The sequence below is a fragment of the Aedes albopictus genome, chromosome 3 (genome assembly GCF_035046485.1).
Source record: "Aedes albopictus strain Foshan chromosome 3, AalbF5, whole genome shotgun sequence".
NCBI classification, from domain to species: Eukaryota; Metazoa; Arthropoda; class Insecta; order Diptera; family Culicidae; genus Aedes; species Aedes albopictus.
Window position 1 is genome coordinate 154,503,082 of NC_085138.1, and position 18,547 is coordinate 154,521,628.

The window sequence follows — 18,547 nt, forward strand, 5'->3', positions numbered from 1 at the left end:
GACAACCCACGTCTTGCCAAACGGTTGGCCTCGCCACTACAACTATCATCTGATTGATTTGTTTGTTTGTTTAAATTTGTCTTGATACTTAATCCCACGATTTGCACGGGAAAAGAGGTCCACCACGCCAGAACGCGAATTGCGTTTACGCAATAGAGGAATTCCACGGAGTCATGTCAGTCGATCCTGAGCGACCATTTCAAAAATATCTGAAACTTTGCACAGTTTTTCAATTTCATCTAAATCGTCATTTTTCGATATCAAACCTTCATATTCACTCACGACTAACTTTTCAGAAGGGTGTATGCTAAAACAGCTCAAAAATATTCTAAAAGCTGTACAGCAAAAACGGATTTTTCGATTGTTATGAATTTTTCAGCAAAGTTAGATAACTAAATGATGATTCCTTAGAAAATATACACTGTAAAAAAATATTTTTTTACTTAAAAAAATATGATTTTTGTCACAAAAACTCAAATATCTCAAAACCCTATCTTTTTACCAACGTTAATTTTTTAGGGGAAATGGCCCTTTATATCAGCTATCTACCATAAAATTTTGGTGATGGTAAACTGATAAACAAAAAAGTTATGACATTTCAAACATTTCACAATTTTTACATTTAGTAACAAAAAAAATTTTTTTTCTGTGTAAATTATTTTGAGAATTATTTTTTGATGCTGATTTTATTGTAAAGGCTACCGCCTGAATTAAACAAGTTGTTTTCATGATACTTTTGTTTGATTATTCATAATTTCTATAGTATCTATTTGAAACTTAGACGCGATCCAGTGTTTTGATCAAAAATATTGAGAGTGTCATACTTTTTATTGTACGTGACTGGTGAAAAAATCCCTTGATAGTGTTGAAAAGCTGTTGATTATAAGAAAAATGGAATTAAACTTATTTTTAAGACAAAAGCTGTATAATAAAAGTTTTATATACGCGTATACGTCTAGTTTATCTTCAAAAAAATACCTCTTAGAGAACAGACTTTATGATCGGAAGAATGCGAGTAACTTCAACAACAACAAATGCATGAGAGTTACCTACCACGTGAAAATCCATCGCCCAGTTCACACTACCCCCACCTGGTGGAAATGTTTCACGAAATACTGCGATGTGCAATATCGTCATCAGAAGGCGCTAGTGTGAAACGTCAAACGCAAAGAAAAATGATGGGCACTCTTCTGGTTATGAAAGCCACAACCAAGATTCAAAATGATCGTTAAAGGCGTGGTCAATGAAAATTTCGTCAGTGTTACGTTTGTTTGTCTGTATACATACCATGACAATGCTCACGAAAAAGCAAAAAAAAAATACTACCGCTATGGATATTAAATAGTAAATTTTTTCTTCAGCCAAGCAAACAATACCAAACTAGTCAGTTAAAACTAATAAGTGATTTTGTTTATTATAATCTAACGAACAACATGAACAGTCGCTTTCTCAAAGGTCTTCAACTCAACTCTCTCTTGTAGACCGCTTGATGAAAAAAAAATGATCAAAGGAGTTACGAAATCTCACCGAAAGCACCATAGATAATCTGAAAGAGACTGGTTATGCCCAAATTGAATCCAAATTTACGCATTTGCACGTCCTGCCGTCTAGACTTTGACAAACGAGCCATCTGTATATCATCGGTAAAGCAGGGCGTAGGAAGTTCGAAAACGACAACAACTGAGAAATTGCCAGAAGTGCTAAGTGCAGAGAGTCATGTCACCGTACCATCAGCGACATCAGTTTAAACAATTAATCACGCCCCTTTTCAAAAATGCTTTGATATATACTTCAACATCTATACCCATTTCAATATTTTTAACGTTGCAAAACACGCTTTCAACATTTATTTTGAAGAAGAGGGAAAACACTTGTCCTCAAATGTAACAGCAAATAATGAATAAACGACTAATGCGCGTAGGGCGTGATAAAATCGGAACATTACTGTACATATAATATACATAATACATAATAAAAACAGCTTGTTTTACTCACGCAAGGCCATTAACAATAAAATCAGCATCAAGCTGCGATTTCCGGCCGAAATAAAGGCAGGAACAAATCTCATTTTCTTCTTTTGTCACAGCGCTCGTTGACTCGTTAAGGGGGAGGATGATAAATAATAAATGTATTCGATGGAAAAATATCCAAACAATTAGGCAACATAGATAAACTCATCGGATTTATTAAGAAAGTTTCTGTGGAACTCGAATTACACCTTAAATTTGTTGATTTTCTTGAACATTTTATTTGTGCCCCCCTCAAAATGTTGAATTCCGACCAAAATTTTCCGAGGGGGCGGTGACATAAGAGAAAATCGAAATTTGTATTAGCCTAATTTACACTAAAAAAAATTATTACTAAATGTGAAAATTGTGAAATGTTTGAATTGTCATAACTTTTTTGTTTATTAGTTTATCATCACCAAATTTTTATGGTAGATTGCTAATACAATGGACCGTTTTCCCTAAAAAAATTGCGTTGGTAAAAAGATAGGGTTTTGAAATATTTGAGTTTTTGTGACAAAAATGATATTTTTTAATGTTATAAAAGATTTTTTTTCACAGTGTATATTTTCTTAGGAATCACCATTTAGTCATCTAACTTTGCTGAACAATAAAATCAGCATCAAACTGCGATTTCTGACCGAAATAATTTACACAGAAAAAAATATTTACCAAATGTGAAAATTGTGAAATGTTTGAATTGTCATAACTTTTTTGTTTATTAGTTTATCATCACCAAATTTTTATGGTAGATTGCTAATACAATGGACCGTTTTCCCTAAAAAAATGCGTTGGTAAAAAGATAAAGTTTTGAAATATTTGAGTTTTTGTGACAAAAATGATATTTTTTAATGTTAAAAAAGATTTTTTTTTCACAGTGTATATTTTCTTAGGAATCACCATTTAGTTATCTAACTTTGCTGAACAATAAAATCAGCATCAAACTGCGATTTCTGACCGAAATAATTTACACAGAAAAAAATATTTACCAAATGTGAAAATTGTGAAATGTTTGAATTGTCATAACTTTTTTGTTTATTAGTTTATCATCACCAAATTTTTATGGTAGATTGCTAATACAATGGACCGTTTTCCCTAAAAAAATTGCGTTGGTAAAAAGATAGGGTTTTGAAATATTTGAGTTTTTGTGACAAAAATGATATTTTTTAATGTTATAAAAGATTTTTTTTCACAGTGTATATTTTCTTAGGAATCACCATTTAGTCATCTAACTTTGCTGAACAATAAAATCAGCATCAAACTGCGATTTCTGACCGAAATAATTTACACAGAAAAAAATATTTACCAAATGTGAAAATTGTGAAATGTTTGAATTGTCATAACTTTTTTGTTTATTAGTTTATCATCACCAAATTTTTATGGTAGATTGCTAATACAATGGACCGTTTTCCCTAAAAAAATGCGTTGGTAAAAAGATAAAGTTTTGAAATATTTGAGTTTTTGTGACAAAAATGATATTTTTTAATGTTAAAAAAGATTTTTTTTTCACAGTGTATATTTTCTTAGGAATCACCATTTAGTTATCTAACTTTGCTGAACAATAAAATCAGCATCAAACTGCGATTTCTGACCGAAATAATTTACACAGAAAAAAATATTTACCAAATGTGAAAATTGTGAAATGTTTGAAATGTTATAACTTTTTTGTTTATTAGTTTACCATCACCAAATTTTTATGGTAGATTGCTAATACAATGGACCGTCTTCCCTAAAAAAATTGCGTTGGTAAAAAGATAGGGTTTTGAGATATTTGAGTTTTTGTGACAAAAATGATATTTTTAATGTTAAAAAAGATGTTTTTTTCACAGTGTATATTTTCATAGGAATCACCATTTAGTTATCTAACTTTGCTGAAAAATTCATAGCAATCGAACGAACCATTTTGGCTGTACAGATTTTTGAATATTATTGAACCATTTTCACATACACCCTTTCGAAAAGTTAGTCGTGATTCAAAATAAAAATTTGATATCGAAAAATGGCGATTTAGATGGAACTGAAAAACTGTGCAAAGTTTCAGTTCAATAGAAAATCATGAATTAAAAAATTTCCTTAATTTTGATGCTGTTGCTTGGAATCGCTCAATAGGGGACGAAATACTGTGGGTGGTGCCCAGGTACACCACAGGCTCCTTTAACGATTGAGCTTTTTCTTCACTCCCTTGATCACTCTTTCCTCGACACGAGTCACTTGACATCTTGAATTGGGGTTAGAATCCTATTTTAAGCCGGCGACTACGTGATTGACTCGCGGAAGGGGGGGGGGGTCATTGACTGACCCGTGAAAGCATGAGGTAGAAACTTGTGAGGACCTAAGATAGGTTGGACTTTCAGGTAGATGACTCACTTTATGGATTGGTTAACTCTGAATAAGGTTTCGTGGTTACTTCGAGTACCTGATACAATTAACTGCACATTCCTGGCTCTTTGTGGCTTGCTTGAGTTTATTTTTCCCACTGTGTGCCATGCACATCCATCCAGCCCGCATTCGCCGCGCCAGTGGACAGTAAAACTGTGCATACAGAAAACTTCCATTAATGGTCGCGCGAATATTGAAACAACACTACACACCTTCCGGTTTGTTTTATTCACTTTTTTTCTCTCCTTTCCATTCTATCATTGCAGCTGAGTCCACAACGGATGAACGTGTCCAGAGGCGGTCCACCGTCAGGCTGGGAGTGAGATTGATTCACAAGATATGCCCCGAGTCGAGCAAAGCGTCCGCACTGGAAACGGCCACCGAGAACAATTCGTTCTCGGGCAGCGACTCGGGCGGTCTGGGCCCCAAATCTCCTCCCATTGCGGTGGACCCACCGAGCAATAGTAGCAGCACCATCACTAATCCAACTACTCCGACCAGCACGGCAAACAGTGCCATCGTCAATGCCGCTGCCCCTGCTTCGGCCACCTCTGCTGGCGGGGGAAGCAATAATAGTACCATTCCACGCGCTTTGAGGTTGCGGCTTTCGCCAAAGTCGCTCAAGCTATCGTCCCTGCACCGGCACAGCAGCAGCGTCGATAGTACCAACGGTGGCATCCGGACGTACGGCGAGCATGGCTTGATTGAACTAACGGATGTGAACAAGGTAAGTTGATCTAAGTGAGAGGAAGCCAAACCGTCGTTCGTATTACTGGCATACAGAGGGAATGTATGACAGATGCCAATAAAAACTATTCAGGTGTGATGTGCTTTAGTGATGATGCATGGTTGTAGCCGGTTTAGCGGTGTGACTCGAAAGCTTTGGGAAATCTAATTAGAATGATTGGCTTTTCGGGAACAACATAAGGCATACATAATATTCGTGCCTTCTTTCCGTCAAACTAAACTACCATGCGTCTCCATCGGGTGGTTAGAGGGAGCCTGTACAACAGACTTTTTCAATTTCATTACTTACTTTCACCGGAATATCTCGTTTGTCTTCCGAACAGTTCAAAAATATTTTCAGAAGAATTCACGCCTTCAATACTCCCTAAATAACATATCAATCAAATTCAAGCTGTCCGAGAAGCTGGTGGTTGCGTAAAAGTGAGTCACAGCGCTCGCGTAGAGGGAAACTGATACGTGCATTGCTTTCAATACACTGGATTTTCAGTGCTATCGTGGTTACTCAAGCTTTCCGAAATTCAGCGCCCTCTGTACTGGTAAGCTCAAACAGTAATAACTCCACTATTGCGCCCAATAAACCTTCCAGGACGCGCGCCATCAAGCAGCTGAAACTGCACCGCGCTCGCGCTGTTTACGACAAGCGGGGTTTTTTGGTAGTGCTGTACTTTTTACAACGGCGCATGCGCTGAAGGGTTAAGAATGAGTTCCAAAAACCCCTTGTTTTCATGAGTTTAGTAAAAAAAAAATCTTTTGGGAATTCTTTCAAAATTCAAAAATTGTCTGTGTTTACAGAAAGAAGATTATCGCAGGATTCCTCTAAAGATGCCTCCCGACCATGCATTTCTTTGAATATTTCTTCATGGATTCCTCTTGAGACTCTTTCAGGAATTTTGCTTGGGATTTCTACAGGAGTTTCTCAAAAAATTTCTCAAAAGATTGATTTAAAAACTGGTCCACGGATTTACTCAGAAATTCATTCCCAAATTCATCCTGTGATACCGGAAAGAATGCTCTTGAAAGTACGTACAAGAACTGCTACATAAGATAATGCTTGTATTCCTTCATGTACTTCTGCAAACATTTCTTAAATATTGTCAGAATTTTTCCAGAAGTTTTGTTTTGAAATTTCTCAAGTGCTTTCTTCAGGAATTCCTCCAAAAGTTTCTTCTAAAAAACATTTGCAGGAGGTATTTTTTTTTCACAAAAATTTGGAAGTTCTTTCCTTTAGAAATTCAGAAATAATTTCCAGAAACCTCACCGTGAACTCTGAACTGCTTTAGGGACCCGCTGACACCCCCTAGAACGCCTCTGAGACCTCCTGGTACTCCTTAAATTCACATAAAACCTCCTTAAACGCCCCTGATTTCCTTTGGATGCTTTCTGAAGCCCCCTGAGAGGATCAGGGTCCTCTAAAGCCCCCTTAAATTCCCCTTACACTCCCTGGTACCCCTGAAACCCCTTGAGACTCACTGAAACTAATCTGGACCCTCCTGGGGCCCATTGAAGCGACCCTTGAAACGCTCCTACGTCTTTCTGAAACTCCTCTGGAACCTCCTCAGACCCCCTGAAACCCTCTGAAGCCCTCTAAAAGGACTCTGGCCCCCCTGCAGAGCATAAAAAGGTGCATAAATTAGAGTTGCATGAAAATAACAGTATTGCTGTACAATGGATGAATAAACTGCTCTTAAGCTTGATTTTCAACATTTTGGCTGATAAGCTATTGTGGTGAGTCCATTGCATTGTCTGGATCTCCAAGATTGACTATAGGTAATTGGATCTATTAGATATTTGGTATTTGGTTGTCTCTGAGAGCTTTATGACATAAAGCCGCAAGTAACTTTGGTCTATCAAGTGATGAGTTCAATGATTCCTTGAGGGTCTCCAAGAACTTACTTGAGTAAAGGTCATCGAATCTTCGAGTACATTAGGGAGAGGTTGGTGAGCATGCCTGAGCCCTTTGGACAATCGGAAACAACGGCTTGAATAGTCTTGACTAGGACCATGGCTAGATCTGTTGACTACTCCCGGCCTGGCTGATGGGCCGAGTGGCGATTAGTTGGACGGGTTGGTCCGGCGTGGCGTAGAGTTGGCCTCAAACGCAGCCCGTGGCCTGGATGGGCCACAGCCGACAGCTTGGATCGACCTGAATGAGTGACTGGGGTCCGAAATGGACATGAGAACGCGGCCAGGATGGGTCACAGTTGGAGTTTTCCTCGACCAAGCCGGACGGTTTGAGTGGGCACGCGGACAATCGCGGAGTGAATAGATCCCCGGGGTGTTTCGCTGGACGCCTTGGTTCGGAATGGACCTTGAAATCCCGCAGCCGCGAGAGGTCCCGATCGGTTCTACGCTGAACACTCGGTCCTGAGTGGGTCCTGAGTGGGTACGGGCGTTTCCGCGGCTTGGCTGAGCCCCGGTTGGCGTTTATTTTTGCCTGTAGTTGAGCACGTAAGCTTCCCGCTGCCTGAATGTGCCCCAGATGGTATTTCGCTCGCCGGAGGGTTCCGGTAGGGATTGTACTTGGACCTGGAGGCTTCCAGCGGCCTAGGGAAGAGCCCCGTTTGACGTTCTGCGGAGCCTACGGTTGAGCACGTGGCCTTCCTACTGCCTGGAAGTGTTCCGGGTGGTGTTTTACAGGGCGGATGGGTCCTGCGGAGTCTTGGATTGCACACGGAGGCTTCCAGCGGCCTGGCAGGGGCAGGTTTGACGTTCTGCGGAGCCTACGGGTGGTCACGTGGGCTTCACGCTGTCTAGAAAGGTCCCTATTATTATTATTATTATTATTATTATTATTATTATTATTATTATTATTATTATTATTATTATTATTATTATTATTATTAGAATTCTGGTGCATGATAGTTGGTTGACGATTTTGATAACAAACGCTTCTGAATTCCCCATGAAACAACTGTGAAACTAGCCTTAGAACTTCCGAAGCCTCCTAAAAGAACTCCAAACGTCCTGAAACGTAATAGGACGTCTCTGAAACCTCTCTGAAATCATCGTGAAGCTCATCTTTTTTATGATCATATTTATGTGTATTTTTACTTAAGCTAATTCTACACGCTGAAGCTCACCTGAGAGCCTCCTGAAACACCTTAATACGCTTTGAAACACATTGAAACACCTCTGAAACCCCCGTGAAGTTCACCTGGGACCTTACCCGAGCAAAGTTGAATAACAGCACAATAATAAAACAATAAGTAGTGCTCGCTCCAGAACTCATTTTACAATTTTGTGTTATCACCTGAATTATAACATGTTACCAAACCTTTCAAACTCTGAAGCATCATCATTGACAACAACATCTCAAGTTTTTTTTTATCAATGACCGAGTAACTCTCTGATACCAAGATGAGTTTTTTTTTTGCCGGGGCCTTAGGCGTAGTGGCTACACGTTCACTTCATAAGTGGATGGTCTTCCCCCTAGAGCAGCTGACACCTGACCCTCTTCTGAGCCGTTCGGGTCCGTTAGAGCATATTAACGGACCCGGAAACTTGGATATCGGCTAACGGCAACTCATAATGGACCCCCAATTGAACTGGAGAAGGAACAAGAGCCACACATCAACATCCTCGTGCTCATCATTCTACCCATGGACAGAGTAGAAAAGTGACAGCAGCCAGTTCGATATATGTAGTAGAACTAGCAGTAGAATTAGAATAGAATACATAGGCGCTGTACAAAGTGTAGGTGCAGCCGCCAATTGAAATCGCCCACGCAATCAGTGCCGGATTTAGGCTTCGGGGGGCCCGGAGCAAACTTTTTAGAGTAGGCCCCCAAAAGCAAGATTTTAAAGATTTAAACCTTATATTAATTTTTTTGGCAATGTTGTGTAATTCTTTATTTTTTTAATTTTTACTGTTTTTTTTTTTTGCGTAGCAATAAATTCTCGAAAACGTCGGTGAAACCCGAAATATAGATATGGGGCTGTCCATAAACCACGTGGTCCTTTTTTTGGGACTTTTCAACCCCCCTCATGACCACGTGGTTTATGGACAGCCCCTATGTAAATCACTGCTCCGAGATGTTTTAGGTAGCTAGGTTTCCAAAATTGATCCAAATTTCCTAAATATCTCCTTTAACCTTCCGTAACTCGCGCGGTTGGCCATTACTGTCAGCACCACGCTAATGCTGAGTACAAAAAGCGAGATTTTTTCAACGTGTTGTACAAAATACAACAGCGCGATTGCTCGAGGGTTAATAATTATCATATCTTTCCCATAAAAACATCTGTCCTCAACAAACTGAGCCAGATGGGTATTAATAGGTATAGGTGTTTTTAGAATATGATCGTATAATCAACAGAAGCATGCACAATCATTGTCAAATAAGTGATTGAATTATTAAACTATCAATGAAATGACATTTCTATTGATACACAATCATCGTTTAATTTACTCTGAAAACATTAATCTTTGGTTTCGTTAAGAAACGTTTTTAATTTTTCTTCAGAACTTAATAAAAACTTTCAAGAGGTTTTAGAGAAACTCGTGTACACCAAAATAAATAAGAAACTTATTTTTATCCAATTGATGAATATTGTATACCTCTCTGGAGAAACAATTGAATCGTTTAGTTGTTGTTTTTTTTAATTTCAATTGTTTTGCATTTATCAATAATTTGACAAGACAGTTTTATGGTTTTAGAATGGCAGCTCATATTGAAGAAAATATCCCACAAAAATTGTAAATCCATTCTAGAAATAGTGCCAGTACACCAAAAACCATGAAATTCAGGATTTCGATTTATTCTCAAGTCGAATTTCAGATTATGAAATAGTCTCGATACTTTTGGTAACCCAATTATATATAAGTTCGTTGAACTTTATATAAAATTTTATATAAGTTCGTTGTACAAAATAAATATAGTGTTTCGGGATTCTTGGGGGGGCCCTCTCAATCGGGGGGCCCGGAGCACTTGCCCCCATTCCCTCCCCCCCCCCCTTAAATGCGGGTCTGCACGCAGTGCCCTACCCAAGTAACATTTCTATGGCTAATTAGTCTTGCAGAGCTTTCTAAAACCATCATAAAACCTAACATCTTTTATTTTAATTTTATGATGGTTCTAAGAACCTCTTTTAGTCAAACTGTCTGAAACATGTTTCTAGGGTAGTGAACAAAAGAGCTGTAAATTAGGTAAAGTGTTTGAAGAATAAAAAAAACATGAGTTTTCAATCAGATCAAATTTATAGATTTACAGAAGTTGTTATCAGGAAACCCCTGATGATAGCGAGATATTTTATTGATATACATAACTGATGTTATCATGTTTTTTTATGTTGCCTGCATATTCAACCAAACTGAGAACACATTTAGTTTATTGTTTTTGATTTCAGATAACACAGTACAGGGTGCGTGCGGTAATTTTGCACTAACCTTCAAACAGGAATATTTCATCAAAGGGTTGTGTTGGCGCGGAACAGACCCAGAAAAGCATCGAAACACCGAGTTGTGAGCAGCACATTAAAACGCTTGAAGTTGACGATTTCGTGCAGCTTTAAACTGCAAAAAGGCGGTTTATTAATAAAAATTTGTTTACCATATAATGAATTCATGTTTCTTACACTTTAGGTGTCATTATGCAGTACCACTGCGGTCTGTTCTTCCGACGCTACAGTTGATATAAACTTCTGAACACTGTAAATAGCTCATTTTTAAATAGTTCTAAGAGTTCACTAGTTTTAAGGATTGTGTCACTTACTCGTATTGTATGTTTAGGTAGAATAACAAATTTAATTAGATATAAGTAGAATAGTAAATTTAGGAAACTTGCCCTAGCTTCTTCATCCCTCAGTTCTGACTTTATACGATGACAGGCGTTCTTCCCTATCAGCTATTGTTCTAATTATATATGTCTACAGCTCGGATCGCTGGCAGTGCTCCCAGCGGCAACAGGTTGCAATAAAAATATAAATCCCACATCATCAAATGCACCATATTTATAGTGAACTGTGAAAAATATAAAACCATTAATAATCAAAAACGTGGTGGTATGAGAAAATATTTCCAGATCCTATGTTTTACACTAGCGCGCAATAACATTTTGGGTTCTACTATTTGTTGTGTAAATAAGACGAAATCAGTAAAATGTAATTTGTAAAAGCCCGATAATGATACATGAGACGTAATAATACAGATATGCTTCAAAAATTTTAATTTAAATAATTTTGACGAGGTGATTTTAACACATTAACGAATAGCATCAATAAAAACTGGTTGTTTTACCGATACACTAAGCAGGGATAGGGTGCGACTCAAAACTCTTTGCGTGCCGCACACTCTGCTACGAGACAGCACAACAAACTAGAAGGAGACGAGTACGCGCAATCGGTTGTGTGTTGCTCGCTAACTTTGCCGCGCGCTGGAGCTCTCACGCTCTTTCGTATGCACTCTCTCGGTGCTTGTCTCCGTGCTTAGCACTTGGCTTGATACTACGCACGATTGGAAAAATTTCGAATCAAACGACCCATCACTTGTCAACCCTTGACAAGCTTAACAACTTTGACGAAAACACAAACTCTTCAATTAATTTATTAATTGATTTTTTCTGTTTGGAGACAAGCGCAGTCCAAGCACCGTGCATTACTCCCTGCGCCGTAGAGCTAGTGCTGCGATTGTCTCTCGCACAATTACGAAAGCTCTCACTCATACGTCTCTTGTCTCTCGGCAAAACGGGAGACGAGCACTTGCGATTGTGTGAAGCACACGCTTTTTTCGCACCGCACGGTGCATGCCGCCAATCCCTGACACTAAGTCTAGGGTACAACTTTTTTTTTAGCAAGCATCGGATCACTTAGCGGTCTTCAACAAAGATGTTCCGCTTAGAATTCCCTATAATAATACTAAAAATAAGGGTTATTGAACGCTTCCAGTGCCATCTAGTGGCAGAAAACTAAAACTATGCCATTCCTGCACATATTTGTACCAGTTTTACCATATAAACTTCAGACTAGTCCAGCGATACCTAAGACCTTATCAATTCAGCTAAAATTTGTGCTGTAGCTTATGGGAGTCTAAAACAGGAAATTGAGGTGGTCAGATTTAGGATATTTTAGTTTTAAATTTTCTCATAAATGTTTGAGCAGCCCTAGTAGAATACCATTGCTCAAATTAGATTTTCCGACTTCTTCCAGTTATATCTCCGCTATCTTCCATTCCAGCGATGTAGTTTTTTGTAGGTAACAAGCAACTACACTGAAAAAATCAGCTTCATAGCGATCTTGACAGCTGAGAAAATGCAGATAGTATGCAGCTGCTCCATATATTTTTACTCAAGTTGTTTGCATTTTCGTATTCTAGAAACCTCTTTTTCAAATTTATGGGATACTTTTTGAACGGCACACATAACGATGATACCATTGGAGCTCCTCGTACAAAAAATATTCTAGTTTTACCTAAAATAACACAATTGTTGACCAAAATATAAAGAACAACACTAAAACGGACTTGCAGCGGTTCTCAGGATCGTTCAAAAAAGGTTATCGATATTAGGACCACCTTTTTCTTCCTAAATCATTGAAATAATCACAATTGTTCGCGAAAAAATGTTTTATGATTACGATATGATTTAGTGCAAAAATATCGCACGCACCCTGTATGTTCCGTTTATTATGAAACTTTGCTCGGGTATGCAGCTCCCTAAAAGCCATCAGAAACTTTCTGAAACGCCTGGAAACGTTCCTGACCCCCTCCTCCCTTAAAATTCCCTTGAAATCCCTTTGACCCTCCCCCTTTATACCTGAAAAACTAGACCTCTGCCCTCTGCATCGGCAAACTCCTCACGCTTCCCAGATGACCAAAAATGATTCTACGTACCCACATCGAAAAGATATATTATGCACATAAATGAAGCGTGCGATTTCACAAAAGTTTACATGACATGTCATGTGATTCTCATGAAATATCATGTAAATTTCCATTATATGTCCTGTAATTCAGCATGACTCAGAGTTTTTACATGACATATAACACAAATTTACATGATATATCATGTAAATCATCATAACTGGAAGTTTAAATGACTAAAATGAAGTTTACATGACGTGTAAATCTCATTATTTTTATCTGTGTATAGTGTGTAGGTTATGGACAGCATCATGGTGATGCAGAGAGCCGAATTGAAAGATCTCCATACTGGGCGATTGCCTGCCATCGTGACATGCATGTAATTGTTAAATGTAAATGTTTATGTTTGTTTCAATATTGTGTCGGACAGCGTACAATACAATTGACCTTTGCTTGGTTCATCTCACGTGTGTTCAAAAATTAATTATCCCATTCGAAAATGGTAATCAAGAACTTATCCATGAAATTACATCCGTTTTCACCTGTTTTTGGTAACGCTTATGTACCTCATCATAGTCATTCTGTAATTACCAATTTAAATATTTGATATTTATACATGGGGTGTCCAGTTAGCCTAGCGGTTAATACTATGGATCGTCAATCCAGAGACGGCGGGTTCGGTTTCCGTTCCGGTCGGGAAAATTTTCTCTTCCTGAGCGTAGTGTATCATTGTACTTGCATCACAATATACAAATTCATACAATTGCAGGCAAAGAAAGCCCTTCAATTAATAACTGTGGAACTGCTCAAAGAACACTAAGTTGAAGCGAGGCAGGCCAAGTTCCAGTGGGAACGTAGAGCCATAAAGAAGAAGAAGAAGATAATTATACACGCTCATTAATTAATTTCAATTTATGCGTCCATTCGTTCCGCAATGGTAAATGTCCTGAAATAACCACCAGAATAAACAGATAATAAAGTCGTTGTCTGGAAACCCTTCATCCGGAAATGGTGGTTTGCGTTATAATCCTGGATGTGCACTGTGCAGTGCACAGATTAAACCACATTTGAAATTAAAAGCCAGTAAGTCATACAACACCACTAGCAAACACGGAGGGGCTACGGACGGAACATGAAAACACACCATACCATGGAATGTCTCCACGCCACCCCATGTTGTGACTGCCGGGATTGTACGAATCCGAATCCAACTGTGAAATCCTTTCATTCATTCGATAATCAAACCTAACAAGTGTTTAATTTCAGCTCCTGTCCTCGGTGTGCTACATGTTTTGTCACTCTGTGTGAGCCAAAGTTGAACGTTGGATGATTGGTGGTCGTTAGGGGGATGGAGTCGAAATTGAGACTTTGAAATCGTATAGCTCATAATTATTGGGAAATACTTGAGTAAGCCAAGAATCATCAGTTTGACAAAATTATTAATGCATCGTTCATGGTAATCATAGTTAGTTATTTCTATAGCTCAGACTCATTGTTGACAACCATCTCCTACCGGAAAGACGTTCACCCAGCAAGAAGGACACCACCTGACTGTTGGACTTTACTATGGATGGAATGGCACGACGTCATTCTGTTACATTTGAGAGCATTTGTCTCTGTCTGTATGGTGTTTTGTCATTCTTTCGTCCCATGGTGGATTAGGCCATCATCAGTGACGAACGTGTTAATTAACAAGCGAGGAAATCAGAAATCAGGATCCGTTTCCTGTATTTAAAGCCAAATTGTACTATATGAAGTCGGAGATTGAGGGCATTGTAGTATATCATATTGAACAGTAATATTCCATAAAGATTTATTAAGAAGATATATTTCCCAGATGTGTGTATGTGTATGTATGTCTGTTTACAAAAAATGATCACCCACTTTTAAGGCACTTTCCCATTGGCCGATTTTTCGGATTTTAGCACGAATCGAACCGGAATTTAATGTATTGTTTGCTATTAAAAATGGTCCGGATTGGTCAGAGCGTTCCGGAGTTACGGCCTTTTCAGTGATCCGGACCAGCAGCAATAGAACTAGCCGTATATAGAACAGAACCAAGCCCCATCATCAAACTTCGCCGATTTTTGTAACCTTTAGCACGGTTGACGGATTTTGTGCGGAAATCAACACTGCAGACCAGAAATTCCGCGATGCCTTCCCAAAATTCAAAATCTAATATTCAAGATGGCGGCTCAAAATTCAAGATGCCGACTATTTAATAGAGTTTTGGACTCTGAAACCAAGCAATATGACTATATTTGGGATTAGCAAGATGTTCAGAGTCCAAAAATAACGACTACAATTTGCAAGATGGCGGCCTCAAATTCAAGATGGTGGATATTTAATGGAGTATGAGTATATGTATTTGGTATGGGGAAGATGCCCGGAGTCCAGCAGAGAACCAAGATGGCTGTCAAAAATCCAAGATGGCGGCTCAAAATTAAAAAAGGGCATGGAGAAGATGTTCATTTTTCATTTATTTAGTTGTTACGATGCCGCATTAAAATAAATTTTATTTGGATTTCTGGGCCAGTCTAAAAATGTACCGGTCTAACCGCAACATAACCACCGCAGCATGACAGCTCGCGTGCAGTGGTAGTGGTAGGTGAGAGAGATGATGAGATGAAGGGTGATGTAGAAGTAGCAATCAATAAAAGAAAACAACGGATTTCGCCATCGTAAAAAAACACCGAATTTAAGCTCTTTAAGTTTTTGGATTATTTTCGAGTAAATTGAATTAATTAGTTCGTTTAATTTAATTAAAAGCTAGGAGTGCGGTGTGAAGCAATATAGGGAAAACTTCCGTAACTCGATCCGTAAGTTAAAGCCTGTGAATCAAATGTAATTTGTCTGTGTTTACTTACCTGGATTTTTCCCTCCAGCAAACCAAATACCGGGTATCTGTAAGGATCCTGAAACAAGGAAAAATACCCCAAAAAACCTGTCGTGCTACTGAATAATACTGTAAGTAGATGCAAATAGAGATATCGTACGGTTAGAACTTCATAATGGAACATTTTGCGATTCCAAAATTAGCATTCGTACGACACACACCGATTAGGGTAACGGTACCAGGTATCGTCTAACTACGCTGAATCATTTCGGACAAAATATCGTGGTAGAGGAAACCACTAATTGTGAGTAGTTTAAGTTAAGTAAATGTAAGCAAATGTTTAATGATTGTATGTATTTAATAAAATTCGCAGTTTAAGCGTTGCTTCAAAAAACCTGAGCCGCTGTAAAAATCTGGTTTCCCTCTCGGGAACATTCTTAAAAAATTAGTGACACCCGCGAAGTGATTCCCGCGTAGTGAAAAGTGTCAAGTGAGGAGTGAAAACCTGCAGCAAGATGGCTTCCGATGCAGAATCCACCCACGACCAAACCATCATGGACCTGACGGCGACTCCGTGCGCCATCTGTGGCCCGTCTACGCGCGACGAAGTGATGGTCGGCTGTGACGGATGCTCGGGATGGTTCCACATCCGTTGCGTGGGCATCGAGGAGGGCAAACTGCCGAAGAAGTGGTACTGCCAAAACAAGGCCTGCCAGGAGAAGGCCCAGGAGTACCAGCAGAAGCAGAAAGACGCCAAGAAGCAGGCTCGCACCCGGAAAAACGGCAACGAGTCTGACAAATCCAGCGTCAGCTCTCGCCTAGCTTCGTCTAGCGTGGAAGCGAAGGTGCGAGCGCTAGAAGAGAAGCAGAAGCGACAGTACGAGGAGATGGAGGCGGAGCTACTGCTGCAGAAAAAGGAAAGGGAGATGCAGCGTGCGTTCGAGCAGCGAAAAATGGAATTGGAGCTGCAGATGCGCGCTGAGGAACAAGAGGAGCAAAGAGCTTGGCAAGCGGAAATGCTCCAGAAGAAGAAGGAACAGATTCGGCAGATGAAGGCGGACCAAGACTCGTTTGAGCTGCAGATGGCAGCCATGGATAAGGAGTTGGCGGAACTGTCGGCTCAAAAATCCAAACCGGAGCCGAAAGTAGTCGCGGGTGCTTCAAAAGCGGGCCATTCCGGCAAAGTCGACCAAAATGTGTTGAAGCTGAGCAAGGCGAACGTGAGGAAACTAGCGCAAAGCTACGAAAGCTCCGAAGAGGATGAGGAGGACGACGATTCCGGTGATTCGGATCTGCAGAGCCAGAGTTCGGACTCGTCGATGGAGCGCAAGGCGAAACTGAAGACGTACAAGAAAGTGGGAAGTGTCAGCCAAGACGGGCTGGGGCAGCAGCAGACCGGACCGACGAAGGCCCAGCTGGCCGCGAGAAAGGGGTTAACATATAAACTTCCAAAATTCTCCGGCAAACCAGCGCAGTGGCCATTGTTTTTCGCGGCCTACAAAGCGTCCAATGAGGCCTGTGGGTACATGAACCACGAGAACCTGATGCGACTTCAGGAAGCGCTGGAAGGTGACGCTCTGGAACTGGTGTCTGGGCAGTTACTGCTTCCCGAATCCATCCCGCAGGTCATCGAGAAGCTGCGCCGACACTTCGGCCGCCCGGAACAACTGCTCCAAAGCCTGTTGGACAAAGTGAACCGGCTGGAACCCCCGAGGGCGGACAATTTGCGGAGTTTTGTTCCATTCGGAAATACGGTGGAGCAACTCTGTGGCCATCTGGAGGCCGCGGATCTGAAGCAGCACCTTGTTAACCCGCTGTTGATCAAAAGCCTTGTCGCCAAGCTACCAGATCGAGAGAAGCGGGAATGGGTCCATTACCGGAGGGGCCACGGGGAAACAACCTTGCGAACGCTGACGGATTTCTTAATGGACATCGTCGCAGACGCCTGCGAAGCCAACGTGGATGTCGAGTTCGTGCCCTCTCCGCCGTCCAAAGGAATTCCACCATCCAGAAAAAAGATGTCGAAGGAGAAAGGTGTACTATACAGCCACAGCGAAGCCAGCGGATCGGCCGCCAACGCCGGCGAGGACAAGGCGTTGAAGCCCTGCAAACAATGTAGGAGGACGGATCATCGGCTGCGACACTGCGGCGAGTTTAAGAAACTGCGGTATGCGGATCGGCTGAGGCTGGTGAACCGGGAGAAGCTGTGCCACGTGTGTCTGAATGAACATGGAGGACAGTGCAAATTCAAAATCCGCTGCAACATCGGTGACTGTCGAGACTTCCACAATCCGCTGATGCATCCGGTCGGAAACACGGTCGGGCTGAGTGCACACATCCGGACAAACTGCACGGTATTGTTCCGGATCGTTCCGGTACAGCTGCACTACGGTGGAAAAACGGTGTCAGTGCTGGCGTTCCTGGACGAAGGTGCTTCCGTCACACTGGTGGAGAAAAAGCTCGCCGACCGTCTGGGCGCGGTCGGAGTACAAGAGCGATTGACCATCCGGTGGACGGGAAACATGTCAAGAGTGGAGGATTCCCGAAGATTGAGCCTGTGGGCGTCGGGAACAGGCGCAGCCGCCGGCAAGATGCGGTTGCACACGGTGCACACTGTGGGAAAGTTGATGCTGCCGCACCAAAAGTTGGATTCGCAGGAGCTTGCCGCACAGCACGAACATATGCGAGGGCTGCCCATTGAGTCGTACGACGGACAGCCGCAGTTGCTGATTGGGGCGAACAACATCCACTCGTTCGCGCCGATAGAAGCGAAGGTGGGTACGCCCAT

General features: G+C 40.7%; 1 protein-coding gene across 3 annotated transcripts in view; it reads left to right on the forward strand.

The window, feature by feature from the left end:
- The window catches only part of LOC109431771 (uncharacterized), a 436,488-nt gene that overhangs the window by 346,186 nt on the left and 71,755 nt on the right, over positions 1-18,547 (forward strand). For all 3 annotated transcript variants that reach the window (XM_062856052.1, XM_062856051.1, XM_062856053.1), the window contains one exon: positions 4,652-5,112. In XM_062856052.1, coding sequence (XP_062712036.1) covers positions 4,652-5,112 — 461 coding nt within the window. The remainder of the gene's footprint in view (positions 1-4,651; positions 5,113-18,547) is intronic.